The sequence below is a fragment of the Tupaia chinensis genome, unplaced genomic scaffold, assembly GCF_000334495.1.
Source record: "Tupaia chinensis unplaced genomic scaffold, TupChi_1.0 Scaffold000528_1, whole genome shotgun sequence".
Lineage (NCBI taxonomy): Eukaryota > Metazoa > Chordata > Mammalia > Scandentia > Tupaiidae > Tupaia > Tupaia belangeri.
In genome coordinates this window covers 2,109,450-2,129,021 of record NW_006160041.1, presented here as the reverse complement: position 1 = coordinate 2,129,021, position 19,572 = coordinate 2,109,450, and the positions used below count along the sequence as shown (strand labels likewise).

The 19,572-nt window shown below is 40.5% G+C and overlaps 2 protein-coding genes across 2 annotated transcripts in view; one reads left to right on the top strand and one right to left on the bottom strand.

The window, feature by feature from the left end:
• The window catches only part of NOXRED1 (NADP dependent oxidoreductase domain containing 1), a 22,438-nt gene extending 12,837 nt beyond the window's left edge, over positions 1 to 9,601 (top strand). The window contains exons 5-7 of the mRNA XM_006157084.3: positions 7 to 122; positions 926 to 1,148; positions 9,011 to 9,601. Of these exons, the coding sequence (XP_006157146.2) occupies positions 7 to 122; positions 926 to 1,148; positions 9,011 to 9,185 (514 nt within the window). The 3' untranslated portion in view covers positions 9,186 to 9,601. The remainder of the gene's footprint in view (positions 1 to 6; positions 123 to 925; positions 1,149 to 9,010) is intronic.
• A 99-nt stretch (positions 9,602 to 9,700) lies between these two features.
• On the bottom strand, positions 9,701 to 19,515 carry SAMD15 (sterile alpha motif domain containing 15). The gene is made up of 3 exons (XM_006157083.1): positions 17,478 to 19,515; positions 15,869 to 15,967; positions 9,701 to 10,371 (listed from the first exon to the last, which is right to left on the bottom strand). Exons 1-3 carry the CDS (start codon positions 19,470 to 19,472, stop codon positions 10,123 to 10,125), a joined length of 2,343 nt encoding a protein of 780 aa, XP_006157145.1. The 5' UTR covers positions 19,473 to 19,515; the 3' UTR covers positions 9,701 to 10,122.
• Positions 19,516 to 19,572: the final 57 nt, after the last annotated feature.

Below are 19,572 nucleotides of genomic sequence, written 5' to 3'. Positions count from 1 at the left end.
CTTGAGGCCTCAGTACTGGTGTGTTGAGGACTTTGTCAACGTCTGGGGTGCCAATATGGAAATCACAGCTGCCCTCCAAGATCCTGTGATTATTCGGGCTACCTGCCCCTACAGTCCTGCTGGTAATGGTTCAGCATATTCCCGGCCTTCCGAAGATGACCGCTCTTTGGCTTGTTGCTATCTCATTAGATGCCAGTGTGGGACTGGCCATGCCAAAGCACATGGTGGGTGCTGCTATTTTGCAGGCTGATGCCACATGGCAGGCCCAAGTTTGATTCAGGCCACCCTAAAACCCAGGTGTGGTGTCACCTGCCTGTAGTCCCAGCTACTCTAGAGGCTGAGGCAGGAGAATTGTGACGTAGTGAGACTCTGTCTTTTAAAGAGTTTACCAGTGCATATGTGAACAGGGGAAGAGGAGACCAGGTCAGGGAAGCCCAAGCTGAGTACATTCTCAGCTATGTAAGTTTTGTATAGGAATAGTGTTTGGTGATAAACAAACAAACAAAAAAACCCCAGCCTTTATTAAGGAGAACTGGGAAGCCAAATTTCTTGAACCCTTTAAGGATGAACTGAAAGCGATCAGTGCAGACTGCTTATTTAAACAGGAGAATACAGTCTGGGACTAAAATGGTTCTACTCTGGCAGCTTTCCCCAGTTTCTTCTTATTATTGGCAAAGACCCTTCTAGATATACTTTGGGCATTAGTCAAGTCTGCTTTGGTCATGTCAGTCCTCCTTAGCACAGTGTGTTATAAAGAGCAGAAATAAGACTCTAGGCCTAGGAAGGAGGTGTATTTACTTCGAGGTTCATATTACCAACTTGCCTTGGGAAAAAGGTGGCTGTTCACTGTCAAAGCTTTGTCTGAGGTTCCCTGCTCTCACTTCAAGTGGTATTAACTGGTATTTACCTTCTCATTGGTGCATAGGGGGAATAACCCTCAATACCAAGTGGTTGGAGGGAGTGATCTATGCAACCTTAAACTTCTGCACAGCAAGCGAAATGGCCTACACACAAGCGCTGCAGCTGGTGAATGAACTGCTTCTCTCCACACACTTTGGAGACTGTGGGGAAGACAGAGCACTGTGCCCCAAATTCGAGTTAACTGATTTTGTCAGCAAAACCTATGTCAAGAACCTGACTCTGAAAAGGTAAGGCATCAGATTTCTCATTTCTCTTTCTCTCTCTGTCTTTCTCTAGTGAGCACTCACAACCTGTAGCAAAACTAAAAGTAAACAAAATAAGACTTACAAGTCATATTAACCAGGACCAGTTCTGTGACCTGGTGGTTAATGCAGCCTGATCCCACTGGCACAGTTTGAGTGCTAGACCTGACAACATGAAAAACACACTGGATGCGTGTATATGTATGCCCAAAATTCCAAAAGGAAAGCTAGATGAAGAAAAGATCGCAGTGTGAACGCATGCTGACTATAGTCCCAGTCCCCTGGTTGACCTGAACATGCTGCGTGTATGCCCAAGGTCCTGCGGGGCTGGAAGACTGGAGGAAGGGCATCATGGCTGAGCCCTGTGGCAAATACTTTTTTCTTTCTCTCCTCTCTCATGCAAGGGCACATCATGAATTTTAGAAAGTTTAAAAAATTTGGGAACTGGTCACATGGGAATTCATTATCTTATTCTATTTATTCTATTTTTGGTCTTTTAAAAATTTCCACAACAACTGGGCCAGCTGGTTGCTAAGGGACTGGAATCCCACATGGTTGACCATGGTTTGAGCCTGGACCTGGCAGCTTTCTTTCTTTCTTTCTTTCTTTTTTTTTGAGAGGTTTTCGCTATAGGGCGCATGTGCTCACCAGACAGACCGAGAGAGACATAGAGACAGAAAGCGAGAAATCACCCCCCAGAGGGGATGGTCACGCCACAATGCCTTCTCCATTCTCCTCTCAGGATCTTGGGCACACACGCACATGCACTCGACGTGAGTTTTAAGCCACCGGGTCCAGGACGCGAACCGTGGTCGACTACATGGGAGTCCAGTGACATAGCCATTATGCTAACTGCTGGTTCCCGCAGCTTGCTTTCTCATTCACTGTCTCTCTCTCTCTGTCTGTCTCTCTCTGGTCAAATTAAGTAATAATAATAATAATAATAATTTAATTAAATAATTGTTTTTAAAATAATAAATAAAAATTCTCTAATAAAAACAGAATAATTTTATTCTCTAGTTTACTTGTCTATTTGTCTCATTTTACTAGTCTTATTTTTGCCTTTCCCTAGTTAAAAATAAATCTTTAGTAATGTAAAATTTTACCACTTTGTCTCTTATTTATTTATATTTTTGGAGAGGTTTTTTGCTATAGTGCATGTACGCTCACCAGAAGACAGAGAGAGACAGAGAGACAGAAAGCGAAAAATCACCCCCCAGGGGGGATCGCCACACCACAATCCCTTTTCCTCCATTCTCCTCTCTGAATCTTGGGCACACACGCACACGCACCTGGCGTGAGTTTAAGCCACCAGGTCCAGGAGTTGAACCATGGTCAACTACATGGGAGTCCAGTAACATAGCCATTATGTCAACCGCTGGTCCTGCCACTTTCTCTTTTTAAGCATTTAATAAGATCATCATGTTTCTCCTCCCTTTTAATTAATGCTATAATGTTTAATTAATGTAAACAACATAAACAGATTTTCTGTCAAAATATCCTTCAATTCTTATAATAACCCTGTCCCTTTTCTTAAAAGATTTTGCCTTAGGGTGAAATCGTCCCCCACAGGAGATGGCCATGCTGCAATTCCTTCTCCTTCATTCTCCTCTCAGGATTTTGAGTATGCATGCACACATGACCTGTGTGATTTTCAAGCCACCGGGTCTAGGACTTGAACTGCAGTCAGCTATGTGTGAGTCCAGTGCCTTAACTACCACACCACCTGCTGGGCCTATAAACCCTTTTTTAAAAAGAGAATTATTTTATCTCATTTTATTTATTATTATTATTATTTTTAATTTGACCATAGATAGGGTACAAGGGGAGTGAGAAAGCAAGTCACCACGTCTAGGACTCGAACCTCAGTCAGCTATGTGGGAGGCATTAATCTCTCGGGCTGATAGTGGTAACTCCCAGACAATGGAAGACAACTGAGGAGGGAATAACAGGTCCAGGTTAAAGTTCTTAGGAGGTTTCAGGAATCCTGGGTTTCAACTCTGCCATCTGGCACCATGAAGACTTTTGCATCTTCTTTCTATGATTTCCTAGCATGGCAGATGAACTCAGTGTGCTCAAAATTATTCTTGGGGGGGGGGTCTCAAGACCTTGAGGAAAATGGGAAAATTCATCCCAAATGCTATTACAAACCCATGCATGTTGCAGATGTATTCTTCACTTCTTTGTCCACGAAAGATTTTACAACTCTATCTGCACACTGACAACCAGGTATGGATATAGTCACCTGATCTATTAGAAACAGCCAGTCAACTTTTCCTGCTGGGACTCTGAATCACTCAAGAACAGCCAAATAGAAGAGACTAGGACAAAGGGGTGTGGAGAGGGTGCAAGGAGCGTCTATGTCCTCTCTGGTTGTGCCACTCTCCCATCATCTCCATGCATTTACCGACTCCAAAACCTCTTGGCAGAACTTAGCAGTAAGTCAGTTTGGCCTAGTTGGGCAGGATGTTGGTGAGAGGGATGAGGGTGTGGGGGTGTGTTTGTGTCGGGGAGGCAGGTTGAAATTTAGATACATTTTTCATTTTTTCTAGTTTGTTATATATTTGGGTTTACTATTTGAATCAATTTCCACCATTCATAGTTTTCTAAAATTTTTTTCATTTTTATTGGATTTCAGACTTTTTAGCATAAAGTTGTACTTTTTAGAAGTCATTAGAAGCACTCCCCAGTGGGGTGTGGTCACGCTGCAATCCCTTCTCCATTTCTACATCTTGTTGGGATTTTGCCATGCATAGAAGCCCAGCATGTTCTCAAACCACTGGATCCAGTATTTGAATCACATCGTCAGTCATGTGGGATCTGACTCCCTTGACCACTAGGCCACAGGGCTAGCCCTCAGTATTTTTTCCTTTAATGTTGATTTTCTATCATTTGAAATGATTTGTCTAGCTTTGCTTTGTTTTGCATTTATTCTAGTGTTCTCTGAGTTTCTTGGATCTGTTGTTTGGTGTCTAACATTAATTTGGTGAAATTCTTCAGTTACTATTATTTCAAATATTTCTTCTGTTCCATTCTCTTTTTGTTCTCTTCCCACTATGTGTCTGCTATATCTTTTGTGGCTGTTACAAAGTCTTTGGATATTCTGTTCTGTATTTTTTGGTCTCTGTTTTCTTTGCTTTTCAGTTTTGGAAGTTCCAAAATAAGCTTGTGCTTTAATTTCATTTTCCCACAAACTTTTGAAGTCTCTCATGTATCTTTTTTTAAAAATTTGCTAGAGGGCAAATGTGCTCACCAGAGAAAGAGATATATATGGAGAAAAAGTGAGAAAGCATTCCCCGTGAAGCATGGTCATGCTGCAATTCCTTTTCCTTTATCTCTCCCTCCTTTGGGATTTTGGGCATGCATACATACGTATTTCAAATTGCTAGGTCTGGGACTCAAACCACACAGTTGGCAATGTAGGATTCAGCCACCTTGACCACCAGGCCACAGGTTGGCCCTCTTTTTGGTTCTTGGAATTCCCACCTCTCTGCTCACATTACATATTTACAATATTCATTACAGTCCTTAGCATATTAGGCATAGTTATTTGAAATTCCTAGTCTGATAATTCCTACATTTTCACCATGTCTGGTTCTAACGCTTGCTCTGTCTTTTCAAATTGCATATTTTTTGCCTTTTAGTAGGCCTTTCATTTTTTCCTTGGTAGTCAGACATGATGTATCAGGTAAAAAGAACTGTTGTAAATAAACCTTCAGTAATGTGGTAGTAAGGTAGCGGGCAAAGGGAAGCAACCTATAGTTACAGGATTAGGTCTCAGTGTTATAACGAGCCTATGCCTCTGACATGTGAACTTCTTAAGTGGTTCTCAGTCCCCTGCCCCTCTCCCTTCTGGTGCAACTGGATGGCTGAAGGGGGCTGGAATTTGGTATTCTCTTCTTCCTTACGGAACAGGTAAAGCTGACTGGAGTTGGACATTCCTCTTCCCCAGGTCAATCAGGTTCTGATAAAACCCCTCAGATTAGGCTCTGCTTTAATAGCTTCTTCTATAGGCAGACCTTGTTAAGGACAGAATGTTCTGGCACATTTTATAATGGTTCCTTTTCCCCTCCCACTGCTGGGGGGAATTTTTTTCCACTATTCACTAAGAACTTGTCAGCCTGCTACAGCTGAAAAATCACAAGTGTGGGGACCCACAATGACAGGGTGCCCCTGGAGGTTTATTCATAGACTTGCCCACATTGAGCCTCCAGCAATTTGTCAGTTTAGTGCAGGTTTCCCTATCTTGACACTGGTTTCTGCAGAGGTTTGTGAACCTCGGTTTCTGCTCCAGCAAGCCACCATTCTGAACATTTGCCTTTTGGTCTCTCCAATTTCAAGGGTAGTGGTTTGCCTTATGACCTTACCTGTCTGGTGGATCTAAGAAGAGTTGTTAATTTTCCAATTTGTTCAGCTTTTTATTTGTTGTTAGGATACAGCAGAGACTTACACCTTATTATATGCCAGAGCAAAGGTTGCAAATGAGGATAATTTTCCAATTTTGAGACAAGTATAGATTTAAATTCAGTAGTTAAAAAATAATACAGAGAAATTCCATGTACCCATTTAATTTTCCCAGTGGTACCAACTATGGTATAATATCTGTATACAAATATAGTATAATATCACCACCAGGATATTGTCATGGATACATTTAAGATACAAAGTAGTTATTTCCTGAAAAGATTCTTCAGTTTGTCCCCTCATGCCCCATCCTGGCCACCACATCAGTTTTCTTACACTCTTCTATAATTTTGTCATTTCAAGAATGTTATATAAATGGTCTCATACAGCATGCAATCTTTTGAGATTGGCTTCTTTTCATCTAGCATAAGTTAGTTCATCTGAGTTGCTGTGTGTCTGAAGTTTTTTCATTTTTATTGCTGAGTGGTATTCCATGCATTGTTGTATCAGTTTAACTATTCATTTGTTGAAGGACATCTGGATTACTTCCAGTTTTGGCTATTATGAATAAAGCTGCTGTGAACATTCATGTAGAGGTTTTCATGTTAACCTAAGTTTTTGTTTCATTGGGATAAATCCCCAGGTGTGTAACTAGAGTCATTTTTTAAAATCATAAAATAAACTATAATAAAAACGAAATAAAATAATATTATTTTAAAGATAAAAATAAACACACAACTGTCTTTTTTTTTTTTTTTTTTTTTGAGAGTTTTTTTGCTATAGGGCGCGTGCGCTCGCCAGACAGACAGAGAGAGACATAGAGACAGAAAGAGAGAAATCACCCCCCAGGGGGGATGGTCACGCCGCAATCCCTTCTCCTCCATTCTCCTCTCGGGATCTTGGGCACGCGCGCACACGTCCCCGGCGTGAGTTTTAAGCCACCGGGTCCGGGACGCGAACCACAGTCGACTACATGGGAGTCCAGCGACATAGTCATTACGCTAACTGCTGGTTCCCACAACTGTCTTTTAAAAAAAATATTGGCAACTGTTTATCAGAGTAGTAATACCAGGGACCAGCAGTTGGCGTAATGGCCATGTCACTGGACTCCCATGTAGTCGACCGCGGTTCCAGTCCCAGACCCGGTGGCTTAAACTCACACCGGGCACATATGTGTGTGTGTGCCCAAGATCCCGAGAGGAGAATGGAGAAGGGATTGTGGCGTGGCCATCCCCCCGGGGGGTGTGATTTCTTGCTTTCTGTCTTTCTATCTCTCTCTTTCTGGTGAGTACATGTGCCCTTATAGCAAAAATTTCTCCAAAAAACAGAGTAGCTATATCATTTTACCAGTAGTTATACCAATGTGTGATCCAATTTCTCTACATATTTGCAATAATTTGGTGTTGCCACTAATTTTTATTGTACTATTATAGCTATAGATTGATTTGTGGAGCTTAACATCTTTATTAAGTCTTCTCACTTATGGATATAGTATGTCTCTCCATTTATTGAGCTCTTGGGTTATTTCATTAGCATTTTCCAGTTTTCATTATGCAAGTTCTGTACATATTTGATTAGATTTATGTGCAAATATTCTATTTTTGAATGATTATAAATGAAACAGCATTTAAAATCATGTTCACATATTCACTGCTAGTATATATAGTTGATTTTTATATTTATTTATTTATTTATTCTACAACCTTGCTAAACTCATTAGCTCTAGCCTTTTATTCTCTGTAGATTCCTTGTTTTTTGTTTGTTTGTTTGTTTATTTTGAGAGGTTTCTGCTATAGGGTACATGCACTTGCTAGAAAGACAGAGACAGAGAGACAGAAAGCGAGAAATCGCCCCCCACAGGGGATGGCCATGCTGCAATCCCTTCTCCTCCATTCTCCTCTCAGGATCTTGGGCATGCACGCACACACGCCCGGCATGAGTTTAAGCCACCGGGTCCACCATTCGAAAAGTGGTCGACTACATTGGAGTCCAGCGACATAACCATTACGCTATCTGCTGGTTCCCCTTGGGATTTTTTTACATAGATAATTATGTCATCTATAAATAGGGCCAGTTTCATTTTTTTTTCTTTCTAATCTACCTGCCTTTTATTGCCTTATTGTACTGGCTAGAACTTCCAGACCTATGTTGAATAAGAGCAGTGAAAGCAGATATCCTTACCTTACTTCTGAGTTTTTCAACAATTAAAATCCCTATGTCTCAGGACCAGCAGTTGGCATAATGGCTATGTCGCTGGATTTCCACATAATTGACCGCGGTTCAAGTCCCGGACCTGGTGGCCGGGCGTGTGGGTATGTGTGTGTGTGTGTGTGTGTGTGTGTGTGTGTGCATGCGCGCCCAAGATCCAGAGAGGAGAATGGAAGAGAAGGGATTATGGTGCGGCCATCCCCCCTGGGCGGGAGGGTGACTTTTCACTTTCTGTCTTTCTGTCTCTCTATGTCTTTCTGGTGAGCGTACACACCCTATAGCAAAAATCTCTCCAAAAACAAAAAACGAACCCTATGTCTCAATGTGGGTTTTTATTTTTAAACTTGAATTACACTATAATATTTAACATTGTCTTCTTTTCATTTGCGTATTAACTTCACCTTCTTTACCTACACACCTAAAGAGAATATCTTAAACACAAGTAGATCTGGGGCCAGTGAGTAGCATGGTAGTTAAGGCACTGGACTCTCAGATGGTTGATGGTGGTTCAAGTCCCAGACCTGATGGCTTGAAAAACATGCTGGGTGTGTGTGCATACATGCCCAATTCCCAAGAGGAGAATGGTGGAGAAGGGATTGTGGTGTAGCCCCGGGGGATAATTTCTCACTTTCCCACTCTCCATCTCTCCAGCAAGCACACATGCTCTGCAGCGAAAATTAAAAAACAAAAAAAGCAATTGGATCTTTTCCTTGTCTAACATCTATGATTCTTTTTTTAAGGAATTAATTAACTTTATTTCTTTATTTTAATTTGACCAGAGAAGGACAGAGTAAGAGAGAAAGAGAGAGAAAGAGACAGAGACAGAGAGAGAGGAGACAGAGAGAGAAAGTGAGAAAGTAAGCTGCCAGGTCGGGGACTCGAACCGCAGTCAGCTGTGTGGAAGTCCAGCCTTTAACCACCATGCCACCTGCTGGCCCCAACAACTATGATTCTCTTTGTGTATGTTTTCTAAGTTCAAGGAAAATGTACTGAAAACTATCAATATCAATATAATAATAATTCTCCAATTGTGAATGTTTTCCAAATGCAATTAGAGAAATGCATGTGAGGGATATCACGTAAGTACACTTAAATTTACATATTGAATAGTTCCAGCTGAATTTCCAGTTTAACTATGAATATTAATGAGTTTGATATGCTAAGTGGAGGAAAACAGTAAAATCAGATATATTGAAAAGACATAGAAAAGTAACAGAATTTTTTTTCCACCCCAGGCCTTTTCCCTGGTTTGATCTGACTGCTGTGCAACTCAAGAAAACTCCCTTTAGCCAGCATTTCTCAACCAATACGGTTCTCCGAGACCACCTTACCCATCTATACTGTGGTTTATTTGGCAGCTCTCTAACCAAAGAACAGCCAGTGGTTTCCATGGGCTCTTCATCCCAGTGAGAAACCTCGGGATTGTTTTCCCCCCTCACAGATTGCTCTATGATGGTTATGCCTTGATTATCACAACTAACAGTGGGAGTCATATGACTATACTTATTTGCCCTGTTAGACACTAGGAATGAGAACATTGTACTCACGGGTCTTTAAAATTAAGAATAAAACAAAAGGTCCTATACATCAATATACTTGGATGTGTCCAGCTTTCACAAGGAACCGAATGAAATTACATAACCCAGCACACTTAAATAATAAACTGCTTCCCCAGAAAAGCCTTGTTAATACAAATGAATTTTTCTTCTAAAAGTTAAATTCAAGAAGCTATAATGTCATTATTAGACAGTTACATACTGCAGCTTCCTTTCCTACAGAAATTTATAGCCAGGAAAGAACACAACTTGATTTCCCTTTCACTTTGGATAAAGAAATAAATAAGGTAATTATGATTTCTACCATGTTCATTTCAGCTGTATATGAACTGTTCTGGTACTTTTTAAAAATTTGTCAGATAATTAACGTGTATGAAGTGTATCGTATCTGCCTGGTTATCTAAAAGAATGACATTTCTTAGTTTTTGCAATCTGCTTAGCACCTTGCCTGTGATGTGCCTCACAGTTTAATGCTTATTCAGTAATAAAATTGTTGCTTTTCTGCATTTGTGGAGATCATCTGCGTTGGCAGGAGATTTTATTTTTAATTATATTTCTCCAACCTGTTCCTACTGCCAGGTGCATGACTAGAATTTATCAGCAGTTCTTACAATTACTCAGGAAGAGAAGTATTACTATCTCTGTTTTAACAGAGGCTAAATTGAAATGCAAATAAGGAGCAGGTGCTGTGGTCAGAGAGAGCCAGTAGTTTTGACTCTGATCCTTAATGAAAAAGAGAAGAGGGAAAAAAAAGATCACACCTCGTTCCCTAAGTAATTTAGTTCGATCTTTCAAGTCAAATGTAAAGGTTCGGTGTAATGTAATGTCTCCTTTTCTTCAGGGGTAGTTATTTGTGGAGCATAATCCTGTAATCCTACTGTGTTGACAAATTCAGATAAGGTTAAGGAATCAGATTTTACACCAGTATGACCTTTTCGCTCTAAAAATAAGCCAATATTGTCTCTATAGGGAAGGCTGATGCTGCGACTGAATAATGGCTCTTCAAATCCCAGTAGCTCCCGTGTGTGCCGTGAAATTACCTGAAATGCAAGGATAACTTTTAAAATGGAATTAACTTGAAAACAAAGAATCAAATATACGTAATTTTTATTTGTCTGAGGGTATGTGTGCTCTCTGGGGGGAGAGAGAGGGAGAGAACAACCCCCAGTGGAGTGCGGTCATAACACAATTCCTTTTCCTCCACTTCCCCATCCTTTCAGGATTTGGGGCACGCACACGCATGTGCTCAGAGTGCTTTGCAATATGCCATCACCAGAATGTAACCCACAAAACAAGCCATGGGGGATCTGGCTCCCTTAACTACTACGTGGGCTGCCCCACTCTATTTTCTGTGGGAAAATAATGAAATAGCATTCACATGTTACTAGCCTGGTCTTACCAAAACGAGGTTCTTAACAGAAATGTCACATGACTCACTTTTATTTTATTTTATTTAAAAAAAAATTTTGCCAAAAGGTTTGTGTGCTTGCCAGAGATAGAGAGAGAAGGAAAGGAGAAAATACTTATGCACCATCTCTCCCTCCTTTGGGGATGCTGGGCACGCACACTACACATTCAGTGTGTTTCTTGAGCTGTCGCGTTCTGGACTTGAACCACATGATCAGCCAGGTGGGATCCAGCTGCCTTCATCACCAGGCCACAGTGCTAACCCAATTTGTTATCTCTCTCTTTTTTTTTTCTTCCCTTTAAAGAATTGTTTATTTAATTTAATTAATTAATTAATTTTTATTTTTTAATTTGACTGGAGGGAGACAGAGAGAAAAAGAAAGTGAGAAAGCAAGCTGCTAGGTCCAGGACTCAGATCGCAATCAATAATGTGGGAGTCTAGCACCTTAACTACCACACCACCCCCTGGCCCTATTCACTATCTTTATTAAAGTACCATTTAAAAGAGCCAGCAGATGACATAGTGGTTATGTCACTGGACATACATGGCCAACTGCAGTTCGAATTCCGGACCCAGTGGCTTGAAACCCACACAGGACACCTGTGCATACGTGTCCAAGATCCCAGGAGAATGGAGAAGGGAATATGGTGTGACCATCCCTCCTAGCGGGTGATTCTCACTTTCCCTTCTCACTGTTTCTGTCTTTCTCTCTTGGGAGTGCGCTTGCCCTAAGGCAAAAAACCTCTTTAAAAAATTTAAAGATGCTTCCAGATGGGCTGGCCCTGTAACACAGCACTGTGTATTAGGAGCTGGATCTCACATAGCCAACTGTGGTGTATGTGGAGAAATGGAGGAAAAGGGATTGGAGTACAACCATGCCCCACTGGGGAGTACTCACTTTCACTTCCTCTGACTAGCACATACATCCCCCTGGCAATCAAAAAGGAAAAAAAAAAATTCCAAGCTCTTGCATCAGATGGCCACAGTTGGATTCATTTATTTGCTGAACAATCTGACCAGCCATAAAACAGATAATATGTTCAGATTAGCAGTCATGACTATCCCTGGGAAGGTTAATAAATAACTTGTATATAAGGAGCTTAGTTAATTTACAACCAAGGGAAAAAATCATTACTCAAATGGTTACCTAATTTTACTAAAAATGAATCTCAAACACTAAAAATTAGACATTAAAGTTCTAGCTGTTTTTCTTAGTACCTATACTTGTATATTCTTTTAAATATTTTTGCCACAATTTTCAGCATTTCTAAAACATAAGTTGTAATCACTGAACACCATGCCACTTGATAACCTAAATTAAACTGTCTTAACAAAGTCTATGCAACCTATTTCTATGGTTTTCTATGCAAAAAATGCATCATGTCTTTCCCAACAACTTAATATATTGATGTTTGATAAATGTACCATAATCACATAAGATGTTAACATTAATGGCAGCTGGGTTAAGGGTATATAGGAACTCTCTGTACTATCTTTGCAACTCTTCTATAAAACTGAAGTTATTTGCAAATTTAAAATGTTTTCTCCTAATTGCTATAGGGCATGGGTGCTCTCTGGAAAGAGACCGATGAGGCGAAGTGAGAAAGGACCCCCCATGGGGGATGGTCATGCCACAATTCCTTCTCTATTCTCTCACGATTTTGGGTATGCACACACATGCACCCGGCATGTTTGTTCAGGCTGCCAGTTTCAGGACTCAAGCTGTGCTGTTGACTAAATTGGATCTATTTACCGTAAGACACCACTAGATGGCCCCAAATTAAACATTTTTTTAAAAAAGAAAAATATTTTTGTTTATAATAGTAGTCAATTGCTGACATATTGTTATGAATGTATGCTATTTAAATAGTTTCCAACAAGTAACTTAAGTTTTATATGGTATGGAATCAGCAGATGGCATAATGGCTACGTTGCTGGACTCCCACGTAGTCGACCGCGGTTCGAGTCCTGGACCTGGTGGCTTAAACTAATGCCAGGCACGTGTGCATGCATGCCCAAGATCCTGAAAGGAGAATGGAGGAGAAGGGATTGCAGAGTGGCCATCCCCCCAGGGGGTGATTTCTCACTTTCTGTCTCTCTGTCTTGCTCTCTGTCTTTCTGGCGAGCCCATGCACCCTATAGAAAAAACCTCTCATGTGGAGAGGAGCCAATCTGAAAACATGTGATTAAAACATGTGGCCTGAAGACACATGCAGATATGCGCTCCATAAGCTAAACTAGCAGGGCTATTGAGAAGTATCTACATACGAAAGCAGTACTTGCCTGTTGTCAATGGTCGTCTTCCTGTTGTTGATACCCAATACCTGGATATTGCCCAGTATCAGGGTAAAGGAAGTCACAAGCCTTTATCAGATTATCCCCCAAAAGGATCAGAGAATTCTTCAGCCGATTTACATCCAAAAACAACTGGCTTTGCATCCCAATTTCTCCTCCCTTATTCTCTTTACATTCCACTTCCTTCTTCCCCATTCCTTTTACATCCCATTTTCCCCTTCCCCTTTTTTCTTAACTTGTATATAAGGAGCTTAGTTAATTTACAACCAAGGGAAAAAATCATTACTCAAATGGTTACCTAATTTTACTAAAAATGAATCTCAAACACTAAAAATTAGACATTAAAGTTCTAGCTGTTTTTCTTAGTACCTATACTTGTATATTCTTTTAAATATTTTTGCCACAATTTTCAGCATTTCTAAAACATAAGTTGTAATCACTGAACACCATGCCACTTGATAACCTAAATTAAACTGTCTTAACAAAGTCTATGCAACCTATTAAGTCATAACATATTTTTCTATGGTTTTCTATGCAAAAAATGCATCATGTCTTTCCCAACAACTTAATATATTGATGTTTGATAAATGTACCATAATCACATAAGATGTTAACATTAATGGCAGCTGGGTTAAGGGTATATAGGAACTCTCTGTACTATCTTTGCAACTCTTCTATAAAACTGAAGTTATTTGCAAATTTAAAATGTTTTCTCCTAATTGCTATAGGGCATGGGTGCTCTCTGGAAAGAGACCGATGAGGCGAAGTGAGAAAGGACCCCCCATGGGGGATGGTCATGCCACAATTCCTTCTCTATTCTCTCACGATTTTGGGTATGCACACACATGCACCCGGCATGTTTGTTCAGGCTGCCAGTTTCAGGACTCAAGCTGTGCTGTTGACTAAATTGGATCTATTTACCGTAAGACACCACTAGATGGCCCCAAATTAAACATTTTTTTAAAAAAGAAAAATATTTTTGTTTATAATAGTAGTCAATTGCTGACATATTGTTATGAATGTATGCTATTTAAATAGTTTCCAACAAGTAACTTAAGTTTTATATGGTATGGAATCAGCAGATGGCATAATGGCTACGTTGCTGGACTCCCACGTAGTCGACCGCGGTTCGAGTCCTGGACCTGGTGGCTTAAACTAATGCCAGGCACGTGTGCATGCATGCCCAAGATCCTGAAAGGAGAATGGAGGAGAAGGGATTGCAGAGTGGCCATCCCCCCAGGGGGTGATTTCTCACTTTCTGTCTCTCTGTCTTGCTCTCTGTCTTTCTGGCGACCCCTTCCCCCTTATAGAAAAACCCTCTCATGTGGAGAGGAGCCAATCTGAAAACATGTGATTAAAACATGTGGCCTGAAGACACATGCAGATATGCGCTCCATAAGCTAAACTAGCAGGGCTATTGAGAAGTATCTACATACGAAAGCAGTACTTGCCTGTTGTCAATGGTCGTCTTCCTGTTGTTGATACCCAATACCTGGATATTGCCCAGTATCAGGGTAAAGGAAGTCACAAGCCTTTATCAGATTATCCCCCAAAAGGATCAGAGAATTCTTCAGCCGATTTACATCCAAAAACAACTGGCTTTGCATCCCAATTTCTCCTCCCTTATTCTCTTTACATTCCACTTCCTTCTTCCCCATTCCTTTTACATCCCATTTTCCCCTTCCCCTTTTTTCTTTCACTAAATAAATAAATAAATAAATAAATAAATAAATAAATAAATTTTATAATGGTGACATGGTGAGTTTTGAGATTAAAATGTCAAGGGAACAAAAAGAATTGGTAGAGTGATTTTTGTTATAGGGCATGTGCTCTCACCAGAGAAAGAGAAACAGAGAGACAGAAAGTGAGAAATCACCGCTCCCCCAGGGATGATGGCTACGCCACAATCCCTTCTCCTCCATTCTCCTCTCAGGATCTTGGGCATGCATGCACACACACCTGCAATATTTTTGAAGCCACAGAGTCAGGACTCTAATTATAAAATGGGCATTTGGGGGGCCAGAAGGTGGCATAGTGGTTAAGGTGCTGAACTCCCACATGTCCTAACCATGGTTCGAGTCCCACACCAGGCAGCTTGAAACTCACACCAGGAGCATGTGTGTGCGTGCATAAAATCCTGAAAGGAGAATGGAGTAAAAGGAATTGTGGTGTGGCCATCCCCCTGGGGGATGATTTCTCACTTTCTCTCTCTCTCTTTGTATCTCTGGTGAGTACTCATGCCTGATAACAAAAATCTCTCTAAAAAAAACCCCAAAACAAAAAATGGGCATTAGGTAAGCTAATAGAGGTATGTGACCAACACATAGCACTCAGTAAAAAAGTTACAAGGGCTGGCCCTGTAGCTTAGTGGTTAAGGGAGTTGGATCCCACAAAGATGACTGTAGTTTGAATCCTGGCATTAGTAGCTTCAAAAATATGCCAGGTTTATGTGCATGCATGCCCTAAATTCTGATAGAATGGAGAAATGGAGAAGGTATTATAGTGTGACCATGCACCATTGGAGGTGCTTTCTCCCTGTCCCCCTCTCTCTGGTAAGCACGCATGCATGCCTTCTGGGGATTAAAAAAAAGTGAAAGAGATAGCTATGAGCAGAAATCAAGAGATTAAATGTCCAGTTAGGTCTATGTGTTTAATAATGCAGAGAATTTTATCATATCTTATTGTTAGTAAAATGATATTAACAAGTGAGTCTAGGGAACTGGGAGTATGATGAAACCACTGACAGAATTAAGAGGCCAGGATGGAAGAAAAGGAAGTTGCTTTGAACAGATGGTAGGTTAGAATGCTCTATAGGGAAATTGTACACAACTCACCTTCATATCCTCAAAATCTGTTATCCCCATCTGAGGGAGGTTTGAGCAGTTCACGTGGATGAGTTTTCGGCCACTGATAAAGTTTGTGGTAAAACATTCCTATCAATACAACAAAAACATCACTCAAAAAAAAAAAAGTACTGCAAATGGAAGAAAGGAACAGAGGAAAGAAATCATGATTGTCTCTTGTTCTATATTGAGAAAAAATTTATATTTATTTTCTATCCTAATATATTTTTCCATTTAAGCTCTTTAATAATTAAATTTCATGCTGCTCCCTAAATTTCCTTTTTTTTGCGTGTCATAAACAGTGCATGTCTCAATGTTTTCAATTTTATTTTTATTTTATGTTCACTCACTGTATATCATTGCAGCATACAAAATCCAGAATATACTGTATATTGGCTCAACCAAGGACATTACATGTTATCATCAACAAATAATTTTCCATTTCTTGTTTCGTATACATTTTACTACTGCTGCTGCTTTTTTCTTTTTTAATTACATTTTTAAGTACAAGTAGTCCAAAGGGTTTCAGTCCTGCATTGTTTTATGGTTCTCTATAAACACTGTCGGTAGCAGTTACATAAGTGGCTTATGCTATTTTAATAAAATGTTCTGATTAACTGGCTTATTTAAATTAATACTCTTTGTTTATAAACCAGAGGGTGCGTGTGCTGGGGCCAGGATTCAAACCATGTTGATCATGTGGGATTTGGTTCCCTTAACCACTATACCACATGACCAGCTCTTAAATTAGTACTTTTAAGAACTCAGACACATATGACTTATTTGGGGCAGACACTTAAAATTAAGTTAAATGTAAGAGAGCTACCACTAAAACAACCTGATGAAGTAGTAAAATATCTTGGAAAAAATCTATTTAAAAATAGTCTTCTGTGAAAAAAGGTCTATATAAATGTAATGGTCTTTATTCAAGGAACACAGAGAAGAGTTGAATAGGAAAAACAAACAGATGTGTTCTTCCCTTCCTCTTGGAAAATACAAATAACTTCAGTGGCAAGGCCAAAATTAAAATCCAAGTTACCCTGGGGCCAGCAGGTTGTGTAGCGGTTAAGGCACTGGACTCCCACATGGCTTACTACAGTTCAAGTCCTGGACCTGGGGGCTTGAAACTCATGGTGGGCATGTGTGTGTGTGTGCCCCAAATCCTCAGAGGAGACTAAAGGAGAAGAGATTGTGGCATGGCAATTCTTCCTGGAGGGTGATTTCTTTCTTCTTTCCCTCTTCATTGTCTTTCTATCTCTCAGGGGAACACAAGTATGCTATGGCAAAAGCCTTTAAAAAAAAAAGGGGTCCAGTAGGTGGCATGGTGGTTAAGGGCACCTGCAGTTCAAGAGTTCAAGTACCGAACCTGGCAAATTGCTTTCCCCCTCTCTCTCTCTCTCACTCTCACTCTTGCTCTGTTCCTCTCTGGTCAAATTAAAATAACTAAATAAATTTAAAGGAAAAAAATTTTTAAAAAATAAAATCAAGCTACTTCTATCACAGTCCAAGACTTTTCTATATACCTTCTACTGAAGGCAAGAGAAGAGGAAATAAATAGAAAAATGAGAGCATGTAGTTTCAAAATATGATTTTTGTATACCTTGTATTGAGGAAAGCCTAAGTGGCTTATCCACTCTGCAACTTGGTCTGGGCTCCATTTAAGACATTCAAATTGCATCCCAATCCTTTCTGTCGACTGTGCTTTCATATCAAGTGTCATTTCTTCCAAGTCTTCTGACAAATCTATGATGTTGCTTTCACTAGAAGACTCTTTTAATGCTGTTTGAGACATTGATTCATGTAAGTAGGAGTGTTCCTTTCTAGTATCATCAAGCTTAAGCAGATTTTGGAGTCCCTGAGAAGACTCATAATCTCTACTAACTGACTTTATTTCCCTTTCTCTAAGAAATCCTATTGCAGTGTTTTCTTTAACTGACTTTCTTGTTTGAAACTCTGAGTACTCCAGCTCATCCTTGCCAATAGAATACTTAGATTTGACTGGCTCGGGTCTGTCTTTTGAAAATTCTCCATGTGTCTCTCTCGATTTGGCTTGATCTGGTAACTCTTGATTTCTCTCTTCAGCAGCTTCTGTTTGTATCTTCTCTTGAACCTCTATGTTGGTTTTCTGTAGTGGCACTTGAACTATTTCCTCAGTTGATTTTCTTTCTTCTTTCTCTGGAAATTCTGGTTCAGTCTGTTCTGGTGGCTCTAGACCTTTCTCCTTAATTGGTTCTCTTAGTGTCACCTCTGATTTGAACTTCTGTGGTGGTTCTAGTACAGATGATTTTCTCTGCCTCACTTTTTGATCTGCTGGTTTAGTGTCTTCTAGTGGCTCCTTTTCAGTCAACTTTCTTTTTGTCTCCTCATGAATCTCTGGTTTCATCTCCTGTAGAAGCACCAGATTGGTCTCTTCTGGTGACTCTGGAATTTCTTCCTCTTTTGATTTTCTTCTTATCTCTTCTGGAATTTCTTTTTTGGCCTTTTCTGATAGCTCTAGACTTGTTTCTTCAATTGGTTTTCTTACTTTTTCCTCAGGAAAGTCTGATTTGATTTCTTCTAGTGGCTCTGAAGCTTTTTTCTCAGTTAACTTTCCTGGTTTCTGGTCTGGAAATTCGAGTTTAGTTTTCTCTGATGATTCTGTCCCTATCTCCTCAGTTGATTTTCTTTCTAGCTCCTCTGGAACCTCTGGTTTAGTCTCTTCTGGAGACACTAAATCTGCCTCTCCAGTAGATTTTCTTGGTTTCTGATCCAGAAACTCTGATTTACTCTGCTGGGGTGGTTCTATCTCCACCTCCTTTTGCATTTCCTCTGGAACCTCTGGTTTAGTCTCTTCTGGAGGCTCTAGACCTGCCTCCTCAGTAGAGGTTTTTGGTTTCTCATCTGTAAGCTGTTTAGTCTGCTCAAGTGGCTCTGCCCTTTTCTCCTCAGTTGACTCTCTTTGCATCTCCTCTAGAATCTTTTGCGTGGTCTGCTCTGGAGACTCTATACCTACCTCTTTATATTGCTCTGTAAGTAATTCCTCTGGAATCTCTCTTTCGGTCTCTTCTAGTAACTTTAATTTTGTCTCACTGATTGTGGCCCCTGGAATCTCAGTCTTGGTTTTTGTTGGTAGCTCTGTATCTGTTTCTGTGACTGGCTCAAGGGGTACATCCTCTGCAACATCTGGATTAACCTCATCCAGTAGCTCTAGATTTGGCTCCTCAAGTTTTCCTTCCATAAGAACCTCCAAATCCTTGACTAGTTCTCCTTCTGTCTCTCCGAATGTCTCCACCTTCATCTCCTGGGAAATGCCTGGTTCAATTTTGCTAGATAAGTATCTCTCAGTCTCCCTGGGAATTTCATACTCGGACGCACTGGTTGGTTTTAGCTGTACATTGTTAGCACTCCCTGGCTCCCCCTCTTTGAAATCTTTTTCCTCAGTCTCTGGCCGTGGTGCTTGGTCAGTCTCCGTAGGGGGCTCCGGGCCTGGCTCAGCCACGGCCTCCAGTTCAGCATCTTGAGACAGTTTATGAAGTCCAGGCAGTTTAGGTCTGGTAAGCTCCGACTCCTCAGGTTCATCCGGACCAGAATCATAATCTTCTGGCACTTCAGCCATCACGCAGTTCAGTGGACGCGCCCAGGCTACCTAGCAACCCCAACTTCCGACAGCGTCTCTATGGATACCGCGGCTTCCGGCCGCGGCTTCCTGACTCTTC

What these genes read in the sequence shown, in the direction of transcription:
- SAMD15 (XM_006157083.1), bottom strand. Translation starts at nt 19,472, where the DNA reads ATGGCTGAAGTGCCAGAAGATTATGATTCTGGTCCGGATGAACCTGAG. An exon ending in TAGGCTTTCCTCAATACAAG is followed by an intron (nt 15,968 to 17,477) that starts GTATACAAAAAT and finishes TTGTATTGATAG; the next exon opens with GAATGTTTTACCACAAACTT. An exon ending in CAGATTTTGAGGATATGAAG is followed by an intron (nt 10,372 to 15,868) that starts GTGAGTTGTGTA and finishes CTTGCATTTCAG; the next exon opens with GTAATTTCACGGCACACACG.